This window comes from Mchenga conophoros, linkage group LG6 (assembly GCF_057382185.1).
Source record: "Mchenga conophoros isolate Kocher_MC1m ecotype Shallow Benthic linkage group LG6, M_conophoros_male_GT1.1, whole genome shotgun sequence".
NCBI lineage: Eukaryota > Metazoa > Chordata > Actinopteri > Cichliformes > Cichlidae > Mchenga > Mchenga conophoros.
Window position 1 is genome coordinate 28665999 of NC_140531.1, and position 24728 is coordinate 28690726.

The 24728-nt window shown below is 38.6% G+C and overlaps 1 protein-coding gene across 1 annotated transcript in view; it reads left to right on the forward strand.

Moving 5' to 3' along the window:
- The window catches only part of LOC146572839 (alpha-1,6-mannosylglycoprotein 6-beta-N-acetylglucosaminyltransferase B-like), a 118839-nt gene that overhangs the window by 51766 nt on the left and 42345 nt on the right, over positions 1-24728 (forward strand). Inside the window, exons 4-8 of the mRNA XM_085277263.1 lie at positions 858-967; positions 3360-3436; positions 4185-4364; positions 6458-6622; positions 14245-14414. Coding sequence (XP_085133389.1) covers positions 858-967; positions 3360-3436; positions 4185-4364; positions 6458-6622; positions 14245-14414 — 702 coding nt within the window. The remainder of the gene's footprint in view (positions 1-857; positions 968-3359; positions 3437-4184; positions 4365-6457; positions 6623-14244; positions 14415-24728) is intronic.

The window sequence follows — 24728 nt, forward strand, 5'->3', positions numbered from 1 at the left end:
TAGCATTAATTTAGTTCAGCAGACATGTGATGATGCTATATAGACACATATACACACATACATGATCAATAATTTGTATTATCTTCCCTGATGATGAGTTATTGTGCTTTATTCAAGCCTCTGGCTTTAATGAGGGTTAATACCATCTGCTGATTAGACAATACAGTCAGACAGGAAGGCACACGCATACACAGACACATGCTGCATGCTGCAAGTGAATCATTTAAATGGACATAATGGGCACAGCAGTGTGGGTGTGCAGGCTTGGCTTTGCACTGTATGACGTGCAACCATGCAGTCTAATGTTTTGGGAAGGAAAACTGAAACATATACACATAATACGCACACATTTCCCACACATCTTATTATGTGAATGGGAAGTGTCACACCCCAGAGAGGAAGTGGTATTAACAGTGAAGGTCTTTTCCTATTTCACGCTCCAACCATGTGTCTACTAATTTGCATCCCCTACTAACACTTCTACATCTATTGAGATGTAAAAAAAAAAAAAAAAAAAAAAGGGGGGGGGGGGGGGAGTTGCAACGGAAAGTAAGAGAGAAAAGGGAGTTGGCACAAATCGGACGGAAAGAGGTAGAAACCACAAGTGGAGAAGTGGAATAACAAGAGAGGAGGGTCATTAGCCCATGAATGAATGAGTGAATGAATGAATGAATGGAGAAAGAGTATGTAGTAGGGAATGCACTAAATGTCAATGCACAAGATGGGGGTGAATGGCAATGGTTGCTTGAAGATTTTGCTGCCAGGTGTGTAAGTAACACAAGTGCTGTACTTTGCCATCTGTCCATCGTGATCACCTGCGTTTCTTCACTCTAAGTCCAGGTGTTTTGTGTCTACAGGTTTCAACCAGCCAGCCTGGTGGAGAGGATCCAAGCTATCGCCCAGAATGTCTCTAACATGGCCATCAGGGTGGAGCAGATATTGCAAAACAGTATGGTGCAAGGCAGAGGTACAGTATCATTATCATCATGGTTTCACCTTCTTGTTTACAATATGTGTGAGTAAAATCCAGCTTATCATTGGTTTCCTTGTTCTGTAGATTGACTACAATTGCAGACAACATCATAAATTAATATACAGCACAGGGATATTACAAGAACAATAAATAAGTATACAAGACGCACCTCACTCTCATCCAGCCTGCTCCACTCTTATGATTTACATTAAGAAACTGATTGATTAACGTTGTTACCCCAAAGGGAAACGGGCTTGCATTATGCACAATAAACACACAATTGCGTACAATGTCATTATACACAATAAAAATGTACACATAAAAGAGGAGGGGACTGGCAGACACTTGGTACCAGTGATGGTATACGTGGTCTCACACAATGTGAAGAGTGCATCGCAAACATTGCACCACTGCATAAGATCAGCCACTGAAATGTAATCAGTAATTTACAACTTGAAGCACAGCTGAACACATGAACAGCTGTCAGCTTGTGATGACAAATATGCAGACCCACACATGCAAAGGAATGAGGAGAAACAGAAACACACACACATCTGTTATTCGGGTGTTTTTTTTGTTTTTTTTTTTATCACTGACACAAATCAGTTTTCATACCGTGTCAGTTAGCAGAGCTTCTGTCTGACACCTTCTGACACAAAAATATTAAAACATAGTAGAAAGTATTTGGACAATGGGTCGTTATACTAGATTAAAATAGACAGTCAAAAACACCACCATGAAAAAAATGAGATGTTTGATTTGAGTCAACATCCAGAATCTTCTGTAGTCAGTCATATCAGATTTTTTTGTTTTGTTTTGTTTTTCCCAGTAAATTAAAAATCGAGAGAAATAAACTCAGGCTATGGAATCATCACGGAAGCTCTGAAGTTGAGGCGAGGTCATCTCTGTAAATGTCAGCTCTTATCCAACTGTGTGGTTTTCTGTTGTCTTGTTCACAACAGACTTTTTTTTAATCAAAACCGCAGTAATACCAAATATCCGCCCACTTTCCTCTGTTACTTTTTTCTTGAGGCTAATTGCTCAACTCTTTACATGAGAATAAATGAGCATTACTTCTCCTTTTGTTTTCGCCTCTGCATCTGCAGGGACAATGGCACACGCCAAAATGAAAACAGTGCTGCTTTCTCTAATCACAGATGAATTGAAACACTGCTGGCAGACTTTATTATCATACGGCTCAGTGGCGGTTTATTTATCTCGTGGTCAGGCATGTGCGAGAAGAAACAACAGGAGAAATAGAGTTAGAAGACGTGATTAGAATTTCCTTCCCTTCAAACACTGGCAAGGCTTTTATGTTCCATCTAGAAGGGACAGAAGTCAAGTTTTTATCTTGTTAGTTGACCACATTTTCAGTTGTTGCCTTAGTGGTTGCTATTGTAATCACATTTGCAGCCAATCCGTGTATGTTTTCAGTTGATGGAGACAAGCCCCAGGGAAGACTTATGTAGAGAAATGTCTCTTTTTCATTAGGCAAATGGAAACAGACAGAATCTAAGAGAAGACAGATGTGATGGTCCGGAGAGAGAACTAGGGAGAGAAGGAGGGGATTTAAAAGAGAGGGGGAAAGAGCGAGAAAATCTAACTGCAATGGTTCTCGGACACAGTCTTCCCTTCTTCTCACATCGGCAGCAGAGAGGCAGTTAACTAAGTCATTGGAGCAATTAATGCAGTGTGTGCAGCCTAAGTGAGCAGACGTAGTTGCTAGCGTAACTGAAGGATGGTTGGCGGCAGCGGGAGACAGACTGCTTTGTCAGGCCCAGTGAATATTGTGCACTGCAGTAGATATGTTGCAAGGCTGCAAAGGGAAAACCACGGAGATTTATGAGCACTTCACAGCATGTATGACATAAACAGTAAATGATTGTGTTATGGAAGGAAGTGAATATTGCTATGAAATTTCCATAGGCAAGCGGAGTGAAGCTGTTACTGTGAGTAATGCTGTAACCTCTTGGTTCTCAGAGGGCAGCCTTTGGGTCAGACGAGTTCATGTCTAGTCATTTTGAGTAAATAAATCGATTAGCAGAAACGAGGCTGGAATTTTAAAGAGACTTTGACAAGCTCCATATGCTGATAAATGAGCTGATAGATAGTATTACATTGGCTGATTGCTGTTGGAAATGTTATATTCACTGGAGAATAAATATTCTCATTAGAGCCAACTGATTTAAGTGAACTAAGCCTTCAAGCCTGTAGACTAATGAAGCATCAGTGATTGTGGCTAATTTTACTCACAGCAGGCGTAAGTCAATTGATCATTTAACTGGATATTTACAAATGTAAATATCTTCTGTAAAATGTGAAGCTTATAAATCACAGATTGATGTTTTAATCTGGAAGCAAAAGTTCACTCACTGTGTCTTTTCAGTATTGAGAGATGGGTCGTCAAGTCAGTGTGAAGTGCCGAGAGACCCTCGCTTCCCAGAGTGTCCTGGAAAAGTAGATGTGAGTATTTAGCTGTTCTCTTCATTTCACTGTGTGAAACTGACTAGTTGATTTGGGCTTAATGAGGGTATAACTACCCAATTAAATAATAAACTTTAAGATACTATATCTAAAAGAAAAAATAACACGATTTCTATCAACACTAATTTGGTTTTGGCGGCATGGCTCTGTAATGTGACCTCTCCACCCTTCCTCACGCATACATGAAGCACACTTCCCAGCTGTTAGATTTCCATTTCTTCTTCTGGCTTTATGAAAAGCCAGAAGAAGAAAGAAGCACAGAACATAACAGGCGTCAGTGTCAGTAAATATGACACTAAATAAAGAGTTATGATGGGTTTCAAAGCAGCTTGCACCTGTGATCAGCCTGCTTAAAACCAGCTTTATCAACACATCCTTTAGGAGTTTTACCATCAGCTGATCTTCTACACAGCAGACCAAGCTCCTCTGCTGGTCACACCTAAATCTGGAACTTCCTAATTTTATAAATGTGCAGTTATTAATAGAAAATGATTTAAAAACATTTTGTTACCATTATTTTGTCCTGTTGCAGAAAGACAGTTGTGAGTTATTAATTGTTGTTTCATATCTATATATCTATATATATCTATATATATATCTATATATATATATATCTATATATATAATATAGATATATATATATATATTGGAGTCAGATGATTAAATCTTTGGTAAGTAATTTTTCTGTTTTTGTGTGTATACATATTTCTTCCTGTGTGTCCTCTAGTGGATGCGTGCACGGTGGACATCAGATCCTTGCTATGCCTTCTATGGTGTTGATGGTTCAGACTGCTCTTTCCTCATCTACCTGAGTGAGGTGGAGTGGTTCTGCCCCCCACTGGCCTGGAGGAACCACAGCAGCCCCCCTACCCAGCATACACAGCCAGCAAAGTCCCCCAAGAGACAAGTAAGGGAGCAGTAGTGCTATTAGAAACACAGGATGCCAACTGACACCTGATGAATGTACAATAAACCCACAAGTGATGATGCTTGGCTCACCAGCTCAGCAATGTGAAGATGATGTGTTAATAAAAATCACAAAGGGAATCTGTGCCACAGTTGCTTAAAAATGTGTAATTTCGTAAAATTCTGTGAAATAAGGGCCAAAAAATCCAGAAGAAAGAAGTAAAAATTAGAAATTGCCTGTACTGCCACTCTGTTCATATATATTGTATTGACTGTATTTTTTCCAGTACTTCAGTGGTTGAGAACATTTATAGTGAAACATCAAAGAAACTGATTTTTTTTTGTCTCATGACATGAATAAAACATGTTACAAATATGTAGATACTTACTTCTTGTAAGGCTTTTATTGTAACACTTTCCCACGCTGTTGGCACCTAAACAAACATCTGGTCAGCAGATGGAATACTTAAATGTTAATTACTTGCCTCGGTACAAAATGTTCTTGGATGAAACTTTAATTTGTCCCTCAGTCAGTTAGACTTAATAACAAGCATCTCCTGCAGGACAGACAGAGCAGCACTGACTCAAAGATAGCAGCAGGCTCTGCTGATTTCTTGTGTACTGGAAGCATGTAAAGTGCGAGGTGATGTTGCTGGTAAGTTATTTATTAAGATGTGCTTGTTTGGAGAAGTAGCTTTTGATTCCGTGCAAGCCTAAGATAGCAAATGACTTGTGATCCAGATTTCTGTTTGCTAAGGTTTTTACTTTAAGGGTTGGAAATATCTGCTTTCATTCACCTTTCTTGTGTCCTTGATTCAAGACCTTTTTTATTTTTAAACTTAAAAAAATCAAATTTTAAGTTTTGTAGGGGAAAGAAAGTTGAGTCAAGATGGTGGAAAACAGAGTGCCACAGAGGAAAAATGGCTTTAGACAAGCAATATTGTGTTAGTTAACTGCTGGAACTGACAAATAGGGCATGTTTGTACCATAATTATAGTGTTTTCAAAAAATTGTTTTTCTCTCTCTGCCATTTCGTCTGAAAGTGCAGCCTTTGTATTATGATTTCAGGCTGCCGTTAGTAACAACAGAAATGTAAAAAACTAGCCTGAGGTCGGTGAGCTGTTAATAAATGTCCAGAGTAGCAGTCAAAAGAATTTAACAGTCCTTTTCTTCAGAAGAAACCTTACAGTTGAGTAAGGTGTCTGACCCTGCTCACGCCCTATTTAAAGCAGACCTCATCCACGGCTGCTAATACTGATTGATTTTTAATGTTAAAAAATGAATACATTTTCTGACAGCAAACCTGACGGTGCCTTCAGGTGCAAATCTGCGCAGTGGTAATACAGGACTATGGATTTTGAAATTCAAAATAGGGAACAAGGACAGAACTGTGCACTGAATCTGAATATAGTGGCACCTTTCTCAGTCACATTCTCTCACTCAGACCGCATCACGAGTCTTTGAAATAGTTAAAAATGTGATGCCTGCACAATGTTTGCAGTTTCACTTTTCCTTTCTTTTAATAACTGTCTTAAGAACGACATCTTTAGAAACTAACCGGAATGCTAATACAAATGAAGACCAATCGACTCCCTGACAAAAATAACTGAACTATTTTTGTGTTTTATAAAAACATTGCTGAACCAAAGCTTTTAGAGTAGAAAACTCAAAGCATTAGTTAGAAAGACTGCATTTGCTCATAGCTGCTCCTTGTATATTTCATTGACAGAAGTACTTTAATATTACGTGTGGTACTTAGTACTAGTAACAGTAGTACTGGTACGTAATAGTACGTTATGAGTGTTAAAGCTGACTGAATTTTAGTCCCTCTGTGCTGCAGATGGGAGGAAAAACATGGCAAAATTATTTATTGTTTGGCTACCAGCCTGCATTTGCAGGTATTGCTGAATTACCGTGACATACCTTCATAGCTATGGTGTTTACTGGCAGTATAACCAAAGCTTTGAACACCCATGCTGCTGTAGAATACAAAACAGGCACCACAGAGCTCAAAATGTGAGCCCTGTGCTGCCCAAATCTTACACTTTACCTGATTTTGTTACCAGCTTACCTTTTATATTCTCACATTCCCAGGCTGCCTTCCGTACAGACCTCTCTGTGTTGCTGGACCAGGTTGGGACAGGTAAGGAGTCCCTCAGCTTTATGAAGCGGCGAATCCGGCGACTTGCACAACAGTGGGCAACAGCTGCCAATCGTCTGGATGCCAAATTGGAGCAACAGTGGAGAGACCAGAAGAAGGTAAGTCTTTTTGCTTTGATTATAACAGCATTTTCTTTTAACCGCAGTATCATTTAGGTTGCATTTGAAGCTGTACAGTAGCCATTCATGACAGAGGCTGTGTGTGAGTGAAAGGCAGCCATTTATCCTTGCATACGATAAATGAGGGCGAAGAAGCCAAAGCAAGTAAGGTGATGAAATGATGATGATGAATGATTGGGATTATAGTGATATGTATGCAGTAGTGCTAGAGGACAAAGAGTAAGATGAGAAAGAAAAAGAAGGAGAGGGAGAATGGATTAGCAAAGGACTGTTAAAAATAGGGAAGGTAGTGAGACACGCCTGAGATGAGCGAGACATTAGGCCTGGAAGACTACGCTGCTTGTGGATTAAGGGTACTTCATTAAACTGAAGGTGTAATCTAAAAGCTTACTTTTGCAGCTTAATTTTTTTGGTGCACGTTACTCTTAAAACCACAACTTTTGGTTATTTATACTCTCCTTGATTTCTCCCTTCTCTGAGCACACTCACACTCTTTTACTTAAGGTAGTAATGATGAATGAATGCATTAATGTGAGAAGGCAGACTGAGCAAGCATTCTGCGTCCTCTTTCCAAAATATTTCTCTCTGCCCACATCTCTCTCTAAAATAAGTTAACATGGGTGGAAATAGTCCTCTGTCACTGTGATTGATGCTCTTCTTTCTTGTTCTGCACTGAGGGGATTTGTTATCCTCTATCGTGCCTTCGTGGCTGCTTCAACTGTGTATGCCTTACAAAATGCTGCCGCTGCTATCTCAACAGCAGATGTCCTGGCGTTTGTAAGAGTTAGCCTTGCCTGTCTAAAGCTGTTTATCACAATAATTAGAAACGGAAGTTTAAAAAAAAAACATGTGCATCTGTGTATTCCCTGTCAGTCTGTGTGGGTCTGTGTTTATGCTTGACTACTAATTGGATATCATGACAATAAAAAACAAAATGCCAAAGGCAGCATCTCTTACATTTTATTTAGCATTTAAAGCTCAGTCTTAACCAGAGACGCACACTTTTTTTTTTTGACTGTTAACGCTCAAGATTGGTTTCCATTGAAATTTCAAATTAATGTCACTCAGTAGTCTGTTGAGGGAATCACTGCCTGATTTTAAATGACTCTGACCCTGAAAAAGAAGCACTAACATTTGTCTTTGACATGATCCCTGTTCCCATTAGCAGGACCGTGCCTGATTATACCATCTAGAGATGCACTGATTGCAATTTTCTTGTCCGATTCTGATTTTTCCTTAAGCGTGACCTGCAGATACAGATTTTTACAAATTCAGATTTTCTTTCTAAGCATGTACAAACAAAAATCAAGTTTTATTCAGGGAAAATGTTTATTTTGATAATAAAATAAATGATTAATCTTTAAAAATTTCCCCAAACTGCAGTAAGTTGACATAGTTTCCTTTACCAAACAAAATTAGGTGAAACTCATTCCCATTACCTTGGCTCTTGCCAGGGCTGCCTGCTTGTGGATGAGTCAGAGCTGTGAATTGCTTTAGCTTTAGCCACAGCCACTTTTCCTTCGCTAGCTTCTGTGAAATGATTATGTTCAGCTGGGTGAAAGTGATTTATTGCTAGTTTTTGTGGTGCCCCCCCCCCCCCCACTTTTCTTTGCTGAACTATGGATCTTTACTCATGATGAGTGTGTTTGACTTTTAATTGCACACCGTCTGGTCAGTTCATCTCTAGTCTTTGCATTTCCAATGAGGCTTTGTTGATTCAGTTCTGTTTCTTTGTTGGGCTCGGGCTTTGATTGTAACCAGAGTAGATGTTTCCCTAGAAGAAGAATAAATTAGTAGAACACAGAAGCAGGTATCGTAGGCGACAAGATCAAGAAGAAGAGGAAATGAAAGACAAAGCAATGCAGCAGGAAGTGTGTGGGCATGTGTGCATTTGTGTGTGTACATATCACAGCAGCTCTGGACATTTGAGTAATGTAATTATGAAGGGTTTACCTGAAAGTCACAGGAGAATAGATTTTCTACAGTCTAGTGTATTTGCAAGTGAGTGATATTTTGTATCAGAGTGAACAATGACGTAAAAGCCTGCCTTAAGTATTCTAGGAAATCTCTTTGTGAGTGCCAATTTCCTTAGTGAGTCTGAGGTTCAGAAAGAATACAGTCGACCTCTTGGTTCACTTCCCTTTCAAAGCAATGATACATTTAAAAGAATTTTTTTCACCTCGTTATGAAACTGAATATAAGGTCAGGGCCGTTTTTTTTTTGGGTTTTTTTTGCCATTAGAATCAATCTGAACAAAAGCTGTTTTCATTTTGTTAGACATCAAAGGAAATATATTTAGCTAAGTTCAGGAATCATTGAAGGGTTTTTGAAAGATGAGGGTACAGATTCAAAGACGCTGACCTTATCCCGTTAACCTACAAAGCAACAGATTCGCTGGCTGTCTGCTAGTAGTTTTAGTATCTCCCCGTGTCACTTTATGTGCATCTGTGCTTCCTTGAGCATGCACATTTAGTGTGTTTGTCAGCAAATGTCAAGCTGCTAATTCCCCTTCTCTCTATCTCTGCCCTCTTGAGATTTAATAGATCTCTGACTGATGAAGTGCAGACAGTGTGGAAGGATAAGTGAGGAGTGAGGAACTGGGGTAGGGGTAAAAGAAAAAGCTGTTAGAGGAAAGAGGAAGAGGAGGAAGCAAGTTGAAAGAATATGAAAACAAGCAGGAAAGACATGAGTATAAGTAAAGAGGGGAAAGTTGTTTGTAGGGCCATGAAAGGAGGATGAGGAAGAAGGTGAAATTAAGGGTAGAGTAGTGATCTTTGTCGGTGCCAGCTTGTGTTGCCTCCCATGGCTGGACAGCTGCAACCTTCTTCGGGGGCACGATGAATGAGAGAACCAGGTCACACACACACACACACACACACACACACACACACACACACACACTCAGACATGTCCATACAAAGTCCTGTTCTAACAGATGCTAAGCCAAGAATTTGCATACTTCTGTCGTTACCCTGTTAGTGATGTCTCGAGCAGAGGATACCACTGGAGTGGTAACACATACTTAACAGTCACTTCTGCGCTCCCGCTCTCAAGTGTATGCACCAAGGTCTTTCCAAGGATTTCACTTTGACTCAGTCTCATATTGCATAAACATTTCAAAGACTAGACTTTCCTTACTACAACTCATCTAACGGCATTTAGAACAGAAAGATACTGTGAAAATACTGCGATTCAAATTGGTGGTGCATGAACATACAAGCAAACAGATGGGACAGATGTAAAGGTGAGCAAGGTATTGTACCTCTGTTTGTGTCTCCGTGGGTTTCATGAGGCTTTATTCAGTCCCTATGGGATGTTAACAGGAAAAATTAGCTTCAGAGCTTTTTGAGAGTCCCCAAGCTCACTGCGAGTGAGCATTTATGCTGAACACACACAAGGGATTTTAACTGGAGTTCATTGATGTATGTCAGCATGAAACAAATACACAAAAAAATCAGCACTTTCAGACACGCACACACATAACCACACACACACCATCTGGGAGTACCATAAGTCCACTGTATAAAGTATTCAACTCTCTTGTGTGTTATCCAGATTCCCGAGGGAGGCAATTGGCTGTGACACACATAGTTTATGAGGCTTCACAGTTATTCCTTCTGTTGTTTACTTTCCATTGTGTAACTTTCTACCTGTTCATATTCATTTTGAAGCGAGCAAGTATGTAAAATTGTTATGGTGGCAGGAGTGTGTGTTGGTTTGCCTCTCCTCTCTCAAGATTTTGATTCTCTTTTGGTAACACAAACTTTACCTCTCTACATTTTTATAAATTCAGCTGTCATAAGTTCCCATACCCAGTCTCCCTGGTTCCTGCGTCTATGTTTCATGTCTATGTGGTTATGTTAAGTTCATGTCATGTTTTATCTCCATGTCTATGTCTCTGTGTTTCCTGTTTTATTTTGTAAGAGTCTGGTGTTCTTTGTTCATTGTAGTTAGTGTTACTCTCCCCTGTATTGTCATTATGTTTCATTCGAGTCAGCTGTGTTCTCATATGTCTCCACTTCCCCTGATCACCTCATGTGTGTATTTAAGTCCTCTGTTTTCTGAATGTCGTTGTCAGGTCGTCTGTTATCTCCACCATTGTCACTGTTATAGTCATAGCACTTCATAGTATTTGTTTCTTAGTGTTTTTTTAGTTTGCTTAGGGTTCCATGTTTAACTCCTGCTATCATCCAAATAAAGGATCGCTTTCTGTTTAAACCTGCAACTCCTCGTCCACATCTGCTTTTAGGTCCTGTTTCAAAAAACACACCGGCGCACCCCGCCGTGACAATTAATTTTATGTATTGTATTTTTAAGCTGCATTGTCATATTATCTTACTCAGGACTCATAACTTAAAGGGAAAGGAAAGGGAAATCTGTTTTTGTTTCCTGTGTCTGAAAGCACATATCCAGTACTGGTTGGGCTCTAGTTTAGATCACGAGGGAGTTGCCAGCTTTTATAGTGAACTCTTCCTCTCCTGCTATTAACTTTGCATTTGTGTATGGATGCCAGTTTATAGAATCCAGTCTACAGTTATTCAGAGCTGCTGCCACTGTGTGATTTTCCTCATATTTATTTATCAGTTTTACTGTTGTGCCAGTAGTTGAAATTCAGCTCCTTCTGTCTCCATTTCTGCGTCGATGCCAGCGTTTCGCTGATACACCCTATAACCAACACCAACACCGAGCCAGGGAATAGTACTGGTGCCATGTATTCTCACTCTTGCCATCTGCCACCCAAACTGTAATTAAATTTCACTTATCTTTTTATGAAGCAGAAGTTAATAGAGCAGGTTTATTCAATCAAGGGATTTTTCACGCCAGCTGGAGTCTCACTGGAGCTTGACTCTGCTGTATACACATCATTGTCCAGAGTTGTATACACGCTTTATTTTCAAGTAAGTACATCAGTGAAATTACTTTATCAAATGTGCTGAGTGTGTGAAGTCAAAAACACCACTATATAATAATAAAGCTAAACAAATGTAGTGTACAAACATATTGTTGAGTATTAAGAATATGTGTACGGATATTAGGTCCCGAAAGTGAGACAGCATGTTAATGAGGCTCTACATTAGTATCGACTATATGAGCAGCTCCCCTAATATTTAAAAATCTATACATGCACCTTGCAGCATGAGTCACGTGTTTACCACAGGATTTTGGTGGACACCAAAATATTAAAAATATTAGTCTGGGACTTCAAAAAAGAGAGCTTATTTCGCATCATAACTGCTGAATGTGTAGATAGGCAATAATTTAAGCAGAACTTTGCCATGTGAACCTAAAATATGATGACATATCAATGTTACGTTCACAACCCGTTTCCATGGCCAGCTGAAAATATTGTTAAACATTTATTGTGGGTTGAAATCAATAATTAATTTCGTTTAGTACAGTTTTTCTGTTTTTCTCATTTTGTTATTCAGATGCAGTCTGTCCCCTGGTCATAAAATGACTCATATTTTGTAGCAGTTTTGTGTGTATGTATGTATATTGTGTGCAGGTGCACATGTTGGCTCTTCTAACTTCAGTATTAGCACACATAATTAGGAGGGGGAGAGTGAAATGAGTGCCATTGTGGCATATATCTGAAAAGCTCTTGGATGCTTTTAGACATTATCTGCTACAGCTAACAGATTTAAAAGTACAGACACAGGAAACACTAATGCGTCTCACCATTTGTATGCACTTGCACACAAATGGTGAGACAGTAAACAAGGCCTTGGAAAACTTCCTGGCAAACTCCTCGCATTTGGTTTTAAGCTCATTATGTATGTTGCATGGTCAAAGTTGCGGGCTCCATTTGCCAGCAAAAGCAGCTGGAGGTGTTCATGCTGTGTTAGTTAATCAGGATTACTGAGCAAAGCAACGTTTGGACATGACTGTGTCTAATCCACTGTGAAAAGTAACGTGTTGCTCATTTCTCGCTGGGCTGCACTAATTATGTAGCAGCTAGGTGAACATGCATGACAGGACTGTAGCCTTTATGTGAAGAATTGTATAACAGTACAAGTCAAAGTGTAAAAGTTATTTTATTATGAAATTTACATGTTTTGCATAGTATATATTTTTAAAGTTCACATTAGATTTCTAAGAATTTTTACCACAGTGTTTTTCTGTGTGTATATGAAAAATGTTGTTCCATTGGAGCATGAGGAGTAATTCATTGGGGATTTCCATAATTTCCTTTTCAAACACTTTGAAATTCCAATGATATTAATCCTCAAAGTCATTAAAACATTGTGCAGAGTAGAAACTTAACTTTCCAAGAGCTTAGCAATATCTATTATGCAAATATTTCAAAGTGTTATAATGGACATCAGGTTGGAGTGAATGTACTTTATCGTAAACATCTGTACATTATGTGCACATACAGGGCTATTTTAATATCTGTCATAAAAAGAAGAAAACACAAATATATTTTGGAAATTAGTGAAAAACGTGTTTATACTGATGAATTATGTTGTTTATATTGTTATGTATTAGGCAAATACCAAACTGAGTTCACGTTTTATACCCAAATTTGAGCCGGTGAAGTGAACTTCACCAAGAAGTCAGAAATTAGCATAACAAGCTTTGCTTTCAACCTGTGAAACTATTTTTTTCTCTTTTCAGGAATGAAAATAAATACCTGTAATTTGGCATTTTACTATTTTTTTCAGCTTTTTTGTAAAACAGTAAACTTTTAATAATATATTCAAATTTTAGATGACATTTTAGCATAAAAAATAGCTTTTTCATTAAAGACCGTGCACATATTGGTGGATTAACCATTACAGAAACATGTAAAAAATGGTAATTGCTATTATTATTAATTTAGGGTATCTGTGACATAACTAGACCATCATAAATAAAACATGTTGACTGTAAAATTATGTCAATAAATATGATCTAGAATAGTGAAAATGTTTCAGGCAACAAGAAGACCTACAACAGATGTGATGGCCCCCTTAGATCTATTGTATTTTCACAATAAAATGGAGTTAATCTGGGTTTAAATGAGGAGAAAAGAAACACAAAGAATTAAAACATGATACACTGAATTTTTATACGTTTAACTTCTCATCAGGCCTGTTCATAGTTCTGAAACTTTGACAAAAACTGTTATTGTTCATTGTAAAACGTGCTGGTTGTTCTTATATTCAGCTTTCTCTCTCTGTTAGTTTGTATTATTGGGTGACTTTGGTTTTTGAGTACATTGGTTTGGAGCTACAGATAATAACTAAAGCTGTTGGGCTTATTTTTGTATTTTATAACGTTATTGGCATTGAGTTATTAATGTAGTCTAAGCACGATTTGAGACTCTCTATTCATATCTGTTGTTGGTTTTAACTAGTTATTAACAATTGAAAAACTATTCTGGTGATGTATTATTACTATTATCATTATTATTTTAGGTACATTTACAGATTTTTTTTGTGATTATAATTTAATTTAAATACAGCAGAACATTATAAGAAACCACAAAAAACATGATTTTCGTAAAAACCTTTGTTTAAAGATTATTTATTATTAAACAATGTCCTTTCAAGTTTTCTTATGTTCCCCATCTACAGACCTTTATTTGAACTCTTCTATAACAATGTGTTCTCTTTCAGATCCTCGTTCATGTAGGCTTCCTAACTGAGGAGTCTGGAGATGTTTTCAGCCCAAAGGTGTTGAAGGGAGGGCCTCTAGGCGAAATGGTCCAATGGGCTGATATCCTCACTGCACTTCATGTTCTGGGACACAACCTCAAGATCTCCATGTCTGTCAAGGAACTTCAGGGGTGAGTTCTTTATGTGCGAGATCTTGATATCTTAATTATATAGAGCTATAGAGCTAATTGTTATGGGATGCTGTGTCAGACAGAGAGTGGACCCAAGTGCAGGACTCTGCAGACAAACATAAACTCAAAACACAGCTTTATTAGCTCGCACCGGCAAACTTAACAAAACATAAGGCGGCGTTAACTGGAGAGGACTGACTGAAACACTGACAGACTGGAGCGCGCACAGCATGAAGGAATATGATGACGAAATGACGTAGAACAGAAGGAAATTAGGGACTTAAATATACACATAAGGCAATTAGAGAGATGGAACACAGCTGGGGAAAACAAGACACAGGTGAGCGAAGTTTTAGTAACGACAGGGGAAGCAAAACTGAATATAAAGCACACATGACAAGAGACTGTCAAACTAAAACAGGAAACTAACGCAGACTGAGACAAACGGACTTGACAAAGACAAAGGAAGAATAAAAAGAGACATGACAGACCACAGAGACAGGCCACAGAGGGACCAGGCAGCACAGAGACATGACTGGGGAAACAGACCAGGACGACACAGAGAACAATGACCAAAACCACTCAAGAAACTGTAAGACTTCAAACATAAATCCTTAAAAAAAAACAAAGGTAAACAAGAATACTCTAAACTAAAAAACAAGAAACTGCAACTCCAAACACTGAACATGAAACTAATGTTTCTTGTGTACAGATTGGGGAAAAAAAGGCATATATCCATCTATTTCATCCGTTTGCTAGCTGTTAATAGGATGAAAAGTAGAGTAAACTCCGGACAGGGCTAGCACAGAGAGACAGAAAACCATTTACACTCACATTCACACTAACAGCCAATTTAGCCAATCAACTGATGCATTGTGTTTTTGTAATTTTGCATTTAAAGTCTGCTCATTTCCACTTAACGCCAGCATTAGCATCGAGGTTTCTAAGGTCCTGTCGCTGAATTGATCTGTTGCCGTATTGATCTCACGTAGGCTCAATCTGCAGCTTGATGTCAGTGCAACTACATTGGTGATTTTTCTTTTCCGTCCCGTGTCAGGATGATTACGCGTTTCTGCTTACTGATAAAGCTGAACTAGAGCCAGCACACACAGACATATGCATGGATGTAAATTTGTCGTGATTGAAAAGATCCTTCAAGCGTTGTCTAGTCTAAGTAATTAGGTTCATAGTCAAGACTGAACAAATCATAGGGGTTGTCATCTTCAATGTCAAGGAATAGCTAATGTTTGAAAGAAGAATTATGAACAGGCATATTGTGAGAAGACAGCTGACTCATAGGTGACGTCTTTGTTCGGCCTCGATTGAGCTGCTAGTCTTTGTCTTTCTGTCGTCGTCGATCAGCGCAGTGGCACAGGTACAGAGTATAGAGCAATATAATGGTGCCTACAGAGGCCCGGCTGTTCTCTGCATTTCATACTGTGCTCTGCTCCGGACATCTCTCACAAATCATAGGAGAAGCATTGTATTGATGCCCAGCCTTTGGCAGACATTCTGTAGACATATAACGCAGCTTCAGGGGCCAAGAGAGTGTGGGACAATTTAGAAGAATTTCATATATAAAAAAGTGACTTTTGAGATTGATGGCACAATCGTTTTTGCTGCATGCACGTCACTGGAGTTTCTTGAGACCCACATTTTCAGATTTATCTGTCTGACATTGTGGGTCGTGATGTTTTAGGTGACTGCACAGGATATATTACCACACCAGTATGACCAATTTGTGTATTCACTTTAGCCAGTTTCTCAGTCTCACTTGTAGCTGATGGATTGCTCGTTCTCTCTCGCTGCATCTCTCACGTTACCCTCAAACCTGTCAATGTTAAAGTAAAGCTTTTAATGCTTTTCACAGTGATCGTTATACTAACATGTAATAAAGGATAATGTAACACTGGGTCCATTCAGTGAACCCAGTAATGACAAGTTCAATTCTCAGAAGAGGATGCATTGTGAGGCACAGCTTTGTACTGCTATGACGTGCAATTATACTGTATGTTTAGCTTCAAAATATTCTGCCACACGGCGAAGCTGCACACAAGTACATAGTGATTTGTTATTTAAAAAGCATAAGTATTGATTTTCTGTTTTTAGGCGCTGTGAAATACACAGGGGGCTTTTTTTTTGTCAACGAATGAATTAATTAAAGAATTCCCTCAACACTGCTGCATTTCTGTGTTAGGGCTGCATTCTCAGATAGTGGCTTTGTGTACATTCACACCATGCCCTGCGAATGCAATTATCACAGTGTGTTAGTAAACAGGCTGGAAAACAGGGAGCTTTTTGGTTTGATTACCTCGCAATGTAATTATCAGTGGTTCACACAGAAAAAGCCTCAGATGCAAATCAGCAGACGCATTCATGAACAATGCATTGCTGTTGTTTTATTTCGTATTAATACTGTATTTTTATTAGTATTTTAACACGGATGTTGTGTTTTGGGGGGGGGTTGCAGATATTGTTGAGTCCAGATGGACAAAATGACCAAGTCAAATGAAAAAGCAGGCAAACAGACAATAGTTGCCCTAAAGATAAGGCTTGGTTAGATCTGAGACCAAACACAGATTTGGAAACATCTCGCTTTCCTTTGGGCAACATTGAGCAGTGTTAAAATAAAGCTGAGCAAAAAAGTGTCCAGGGTCTGTCCTTTTCCACCGTTTCTCATTCCTGCATTGTGGTGGGTGTGTGAGTGCATAGTGGGTACAGTATTGCTCTCATGACAACATCTGAAAGTTGTGATTGGCTTAGGAGGAAGCAGGGTAGCTGTAATTGGCCGCTGTGGGAATGATTAGGTGTTGTGTTTTCTTAGTGTATCACTCCCCTTTTTGTAGTTTTCAGTCTGCACTGCAGTCACGTGGCTGGATATTATTTACTAGAGATGAGTGAAAAGAGCATGTCGAGACTTACTAAGGCATTGGAGCTATTGACTAAAATGACTTCTTTTAATAAAACTCACAATAGATTAAACTTTAAGGTATTGTTTATTTTAAAAAAATGTCTGTGACAAATCAAAATCATATTTCATCCTGAAGGCTGTCAGCATGCAGATCAGACCGATGTTTGTCGGAAACAATGGCTGGAAAGGACAAAAAGAGAGTTCAGCAAAGTGCCGAGGTGGCATCTTTAGAGTTTATATTTGGTATTCAAATATGCAGATAGTTTTTGAAGGCTCACTAATGAATGCCATTCTTTTGTTTGGAATCTCACAACATCCGTCATTTATGCACAAAGCAGAAATTTCACACATTTACCACATGTTACCTGACCACACACTGCAGCACACACATCTCAGTTAATTCAGTACAGGTCTTTGCGTTTCACCATTTCTGCTGAGTATGCACCCCTCACATTGTGGAATACTGAGGAGCTTGATGGAAATAAAGCTGAATTTGATGCCAGTTAGATTGCCAGGGTACCTGAGATGTATTAGTGTTAGAGGGAGAGCAGACACGGCTCTCCTGCTCATTACCAACTTGAGGGTCTGGAACACAGAGAGCTGCTCCCAGTCGTTGAAAAGCTAGATGGTCAGCACCTTTTGTGCCTTATCCTGCCACTACTGTTATGTGACATAAAGAAGCTTTAATAATACTGGAAGATGAAAGAAAGTGGCACAGGCTAAAAGCGCAATGGCCTCTTACAGTTCAATGCCCACAGGACACACGATACACAGCGAAGAAGTAAGTACAGTGAAGTAGCCTGGAAAATTGTTCATTTTCTGGTGCATCATCCTGGTGGCTTATGTTCACAGAGCATGTGTTGGGCGTAACATGAAAACTAAAAACGTGGCATTGTGGGGACGGTTCACAGAGATGACATGTGGAAATCAAAAAATGTGCCTGCTAAAAACTGTAAACATATTAAATCTACTATATTTTATTAAAGTCGGTTTGAAAATGTGCCACAAGAAATTTCTTCCCCTTTGCATTTTATTGCTGAAGAGTACAAAATCTAACTGATCTAACTACAGTTATATTTGATCTAACTTACCTGGGTAATGGGAAAAGGCAGTTTTAATTTTTATTGAGGATTTTTTTAAGCTATTGTTTTAAATCAGAGATCTATAATACATGGTATTGTAATAATATTTGATCATTATAACCTGCTTTTTTTACTTTGCTTTATTTTTTCCACTTTGAGTTTGTCTTACATGTAATAATTGCTTATTTTAAAAAGACAGTACTCCCCGTCCCACCTCCCTCAAACTCTGTCATGGTTATTTAAGAATCATAGCACGTAATAAAACTGCATCATCTGGTTTGATAGCAGTCGAAGATCTTTATTGCAAGTCAAAATCCTTATCTCCCCTTGCTTCCTAGTTTCTCTGCCTCAGTACTGTCAACTCTTAGGCATCAATAAAAATGAAAAAGACACACAAAAAAGGAGGAAATTGTTAAAAATATCTTCAGTCACGTCGCAAAGATTCGCTTTCTTCTTCTCATGCACGCCCTCTCCATGGATTCCTCAAAATTAAAGTGTCACGCTACACAGCAGCATCCCTACTGCAGGTAATTTCTCAATTAATGTGAAGTTTCAGATTCAGGCATGGAGCTGAAAAGAGACAGTAGCACTGATTTATCATCGTCTACACAGAACTGTGTGTTCTGTATATTTTACTGCTAATTTAGTTCCATGTAGAGCTACCACATTCTCATTTTTACCTGCACCTGCAGTCCTACAACTAGCTGCAATTATTTAGCAGCATTTTCAACAATTAGTGTTATTAGGGCTATTGCCTCGAGGCATTTCTACTATCGTTGCTTATTTTAATCATTATTAACACCGAGATCTGAGTAACTGCATCTCGTTCTGTAAGGTTTTCTTCACGGTGAATGACAACAGAATACTTGATCCTTGATCCTTGTAATGCTGCTGTTATAAGAAAATCACATTTTCCAGTCAGTTTGTCTTTTGAAGCTTCACAAAAGCTGATGTTTCAAGCCAGGAGACATGACAACTGTCAGTTTTACACCTCTCTAATAGTTAACCGGTTCTTTTAAGGCCCATCTGTTCACAAATCTTTTGCACTTTAGTTTTTATCCTTACTATAAAATCATTTTCAATTTTTATCTCTCTCTTCCCCATTGCCAGCCATATTTCTTTCTCTATTTAAGTAAGTTTTACTTACACTGTGGTATTTTTTAGAGATGGCACGATACCACTTTTTAATGTCCGATACAATACCGATATCATAAATTTGGATATCTGCCGATACCGATATGAATCCGATATAGTGTGTTTTTTTAATTAATAAAACTGTTTTTTTTTTTTAATATCTTGCTGCATTTTGTATAAGTTCACACTCAAGTTTAAATAAACAACAACTCTGAAGCTATTCTGTTATACCTGTATGCAAAAAAATACACTGCACCCAAAATATTTCATAGTTCAGCAACACTGATCAATCTAATAAACTTAAACCGACTCCATCCTTCCTATTCTGGTATTTTAAAGAGTACTTAGCAGAAATATTAAGCAACCTAACTAATAGGGTTGCAAACTTCCAGCAAAAAAAAATAGGGAACCACCAAAAAATGCACAGAAATAAATTATTTTTCAAGAATAATTAAATAGATTCAAGATCTTTCTTCAACAGAACTGCAGAGGAAAGGAAAAAGTAGTATAGCTTACTAGGGTATATTAGACTTAACAGTTACTATATACAGTAATGGACTTCTATACATTTTACATCAGATTAAAACTTTGGGTGTAAGATTCAGATAATTATTTAATAAAAGCTAGACATTTTAAATGAGAATAAGAAAGAAAAGTATGTCTTTGTGCCCCCCTTTTCCCTGTTAATGCCCTATCGGCCCCCCTGGCTAAACTTTGCTAGATCCGCCCCTGCACAGTTACCAGCTGTCAGCTACGTAGAAAAGGATCCTGGTCTAGAAAGTAATATTAAATAAATTCTAACAACAGCTTATCAAGCTTAAACTGCTGTTGTTCAGCCGCTGGTTTCCTCTTTCTGGTGTAAAGTGGGCCAAAAACAAAGAAGAGAGACGGACTCGCTACAGAAAAGCCAATCAGCTGATCATTAATCAGTTTCATGATTGAAGTAGCAGCAGGAGAGGGAGAGAGAGAGGCAGTCGCTCCATATATCGGTTGTTAAGCTTAACATGGGAATGCTTTACAAACATTCAGAGATGAACTTAAACACTTGCTTTACTTCTCTCAGGGATAACTTCCTCGGAGATGAAATGCCACTGGATTGCTAGTGAGGCTACAAATACACACAGCCGCTCTATCACGTGAGCACACTGCTCCGAGTGCTACGGTTATGACCGAGTTACGCCGTGTGGCAAGTTTTGTGAGGTGCTTTTTTGATATTTAATGGATCGGATTACATTTTTTATTTCTCTCCGATATCCGATCCAGTAATTTAGGTCAGTATCGGACCGATACCGATACATAATATCGGATCGGTCCATCTCTAGTATTTTTATATTTTCACTATGCCTTCCCCTTTGACAGTCAAACTACAAAAGTCAACAAATCACATTGTTATTGCTTTGCCCTCATTTTCTGTGAGCTCTGTTCAAACAGTTTGACCAGGCCTTTGTTTTATCTCATACAATGATATCGTGCCATATGATGATATGTGAAGACTGTGGTGCCACACCCCTTGCGCTGTTGGAACACCTTGGGGTTTTTTTTGTTTTTTTTGGTCTATTTAATTTTTTTAAATTCTTCAGTCTGAACGTTTTCTGGGGTATAAATACGTCTGTCTTGTGTGAGAGAGGCCACATTTTACATGAAGAGAGATTCACTACACTACCACAGTGGCAGCATGCTGCAAAAGAACTAATGCTAATTTGCATCATAAGCTCATTGCTATAAATCTGCTCTAGTCCAGAGATAGCTTACATAACCCGAAAGATTAATGCAAAAAGACCTGATGTTACGTAATGCCTTGTAAAATTGAATTGGTCTTCAGATTCTTTCTGCTGCACACTTGTTTTTCTCAGCATATTCTGTCTGCCTTCTGTGTTTCACTCATTTTTTGTAGAGGCTTTATCTTGTTATAAATATTTTTTCCACTTCTCTTTTCACTTTCACTTTGTCCAGTTGCTCTCATATTGTGTGGCTGAAAGTGTCAGAGTTTTTTTGATTTTTTTGTAGTAAGAGGTATGGGTTTTTGAAAGTCAATAGTAATGTGTTTTACCCCTTCGCTGAGCATTTATTTTCTCAAAGTTTCAGTACTGTGCACTCCCCATTTATTTATATTTTGCTTTTAAGGAATAAGACTTTCTTTTAATTTTTTAAGTGATCATGATCAAGAGCTATCCAGGAATCCCAAATGTCCATCCACGTTTTTCTTTTTATTAGCTTTTCCTTTTTTCCTTTTCTTTTTTTTTTTTGTTTTATTATTTTTTGTTAAAATAATTTAAACTTATCTATGAATCATTCAATTCAAACATAATTAAGGCACCTAACTCAAGTGATCAATTGGTGTTAGTTTGTTACTATTACACAACTGGGAACAGATCATTTGTTCCCATTTGTGTAGTTAAATGTATGAAAGATTCCTAAGATAACACAGTTTGACAGGAATAAAACAGATTTTTTTGCACCAACGAGGTTACTTCCAAAGAACTAGCTTAGCTGAAAAGGTGTTATATCTTGGCGTGGTGTGCAGAGTGTTCATAAAAAAAGTTAAGGAAACTAGAGAAATGGAGAACAAAATAAAAAAGTAGCAAAAACAATCTGCAGCTGGTGAGCGGTATCAGAAAGTCAACCAAAATCAAGCAAAGACCTAACACATCACCCGGGAGGTGCTGACAGATGAGCTGAGCTGATCTCTCAGGCGCATCTGACCTTTCAGATGGCTGGGGTGGCTGTAACTCAGGTAGCAAAAAAGGTCACCTGCTATTTGGAAGGTTAGTTGTTTGATCCCTGTCTGCTCCAGTCAGCACACCAAATATTCCTGTTCAAGATATGAACATCCACCCATCAGATTTTAAATGTGTGCGAAAGTTACATAATGCACTTATGTAGAAAGAACATAGCAAAAAAAGTGCTCAGAGTAAAAAGCATTGTATAAGAACCAGTCTGTTTACCATTTATATCAAACGTGATATCAGTAGAAAAGGGACTGTAAAGAAACCAGTGTTAAGGAAGGGAAACTGTAAACAAATGCTGCCCTATGGAGGGACATATCCATTTTAGACATTTTTGGTTCAAATTCTGGTTGATTTCAGTACCATCTGAAAAGCATCTGATTGGCAACGGTGTAATTTTTCTGTGTGACAAACTAACTAAACACACTATCAGTGAAATACCAGGAAAACCCATCATGGACTAACCCCCCCCCCCCAAGTACCCAGACCTCCATTAATATTGAAGCATGAGGCATAAATGTGTGGGTCTAAATGTGTAATAAGTTTTGCTTGTTCTGAGCTTTTTCTGTTTATCACCACCCAGTGTCTCTCCAAGTCTTCCACCTCCTCGTCACCCCCAGTCAAACAACTCCTTCACCTTGCGCCATCATTAAAGTGAAGCCTGTAGAGAGAGTAGAGAGAGTGGAGTCAGTGACCTCAGTTCAACTCCTTTTATTCCATAGGTTGGCTATGAGCTGTTTTCCTGTTCCAAGCAGATAAGAGCACATGCATGCACATATATTTCAAACTCCACCCTTGCTTTTCTTGCATGTCACACAATTGGGTTATCACGTTCAGTTATTGCTTTCCTTAGATCGCTGATTCTCATTTTTTCAGAAGTTTAGTGCTTTTTTTCTGTCTTTTTTTTTTTCTGACTTTGTTGTGCAAGCCAGCAACTATATAGGTAGCAAACTTTTAAAGCAGCTGACTCAAAACATTATTATACAATTGGGTTTAAATGAGGGTAAGACACATTTCCTATTAAAAATATCCAAACTTTTAGGTATGAAGGGATGGTGTGTGTGATCTTTTGAATCCAAAGAACCTGCTGATCTGTATGAAACGCCTAAAAAGACTTCTGAGTTAGCTCCTTCTTTAAGGGAAACTAGTACATTAACATTAATCATTTGTGGGATGTTAGTGTATATTTGTGCTTGGGGTATGTGAGACAGAGTGTCAGCTTGTCTCTTTGTTATAAACTGGAGCATACAAATGAGTCGTATGCTCACGCTGCACCATTTTAAACGCTTTAAGTGTCTGAGTTTGCAGAAAGACACCAACACTTCCCTCACTCCTTCCTGCATCCAATTGTTTTGTGTCTCCTAACCTTTTTTCACTTTCTGTGTCTATTAGTCTAGCCCCTACTTTCAGTGTGTCTCTGTTTCTTTCTCTTACCCCCTGCAGCTGTTCTCTTCAAGGCTCAAATCAATGAGCTTGTTAGCAGATTCCCAGATTTGTAGAGCATTTCATCACCCCTTACTCTTCTAACCCCTTAGAGACTTAAACGCACACTGCAGTGGAACGCACACTTTGGTAAAGGGTTCCCAAAACCTTTGTTTCAAATCTGGAGAGCTGAGAGAAAGAATGGTTATTGCCCGTGGGTGACTTCTTTCATTAGCCGTGTTGCAAATACAAACAGGACAAACTGCTGGCTCTGCTTCTTTTGCTGCTTTAGCAAAATCCTATTTACCTCTGAGATCATGTGTGTGCTGGTATAGTTATACTTGTAAATGTTTCATGTTTTTATTTCTAGACCTGTTTCTTCTTGGTGTGCTCCCTTTCGGGGACCTGCAACAGGTCACCTGCCTCTATCTCACAGAGTCCCTGGCATCCTCCTCTGTCACACCAACCCTCTGCATTTCCTCTTTCACTGTGTCCATGAACCTTTTCTCAGGTCTTCCTCTTTTTCTCCTGCCTGGTAGCTGCATAGTCAACATCCTTTGTTCAGGTCTATCCACTGTCCCATCACTGCTCATGTCCAAACCATCTCATCTTACTTCTCTAACTCTAACATGAGCTGTCCCTGTGATGCACTCATTACTACTCTTGTCTATCCTGTTCGCTCCCCATGAAAACATTAGCACAGTACCACAGTTCCTCTTTTGGTACCCGATCATAGGCTTTCTCTAGATCCACAAAGACACAGTGAAGCTCCTTCTGACCTTTTCTATACAAATATCTCATCTGTAGTGATCTTTCTGGGCATGAAGCCATACTGCTGCTCGCTAATCATCACCTCTCTTCTTAACCCAGGGCTGAAAGCTCTAAATAGTTTTAAAACATGAATAAAGCTGTAACATTACAGGGAGTGCAGAATTATTAGGCAAGTTGTATTTCTGAGGAATAATTTTATTATTGAACAACAACCATGTTCTCAATGAACCCAAAAAACTCATTAATATCAAAGCTGAATGTTTTTGGA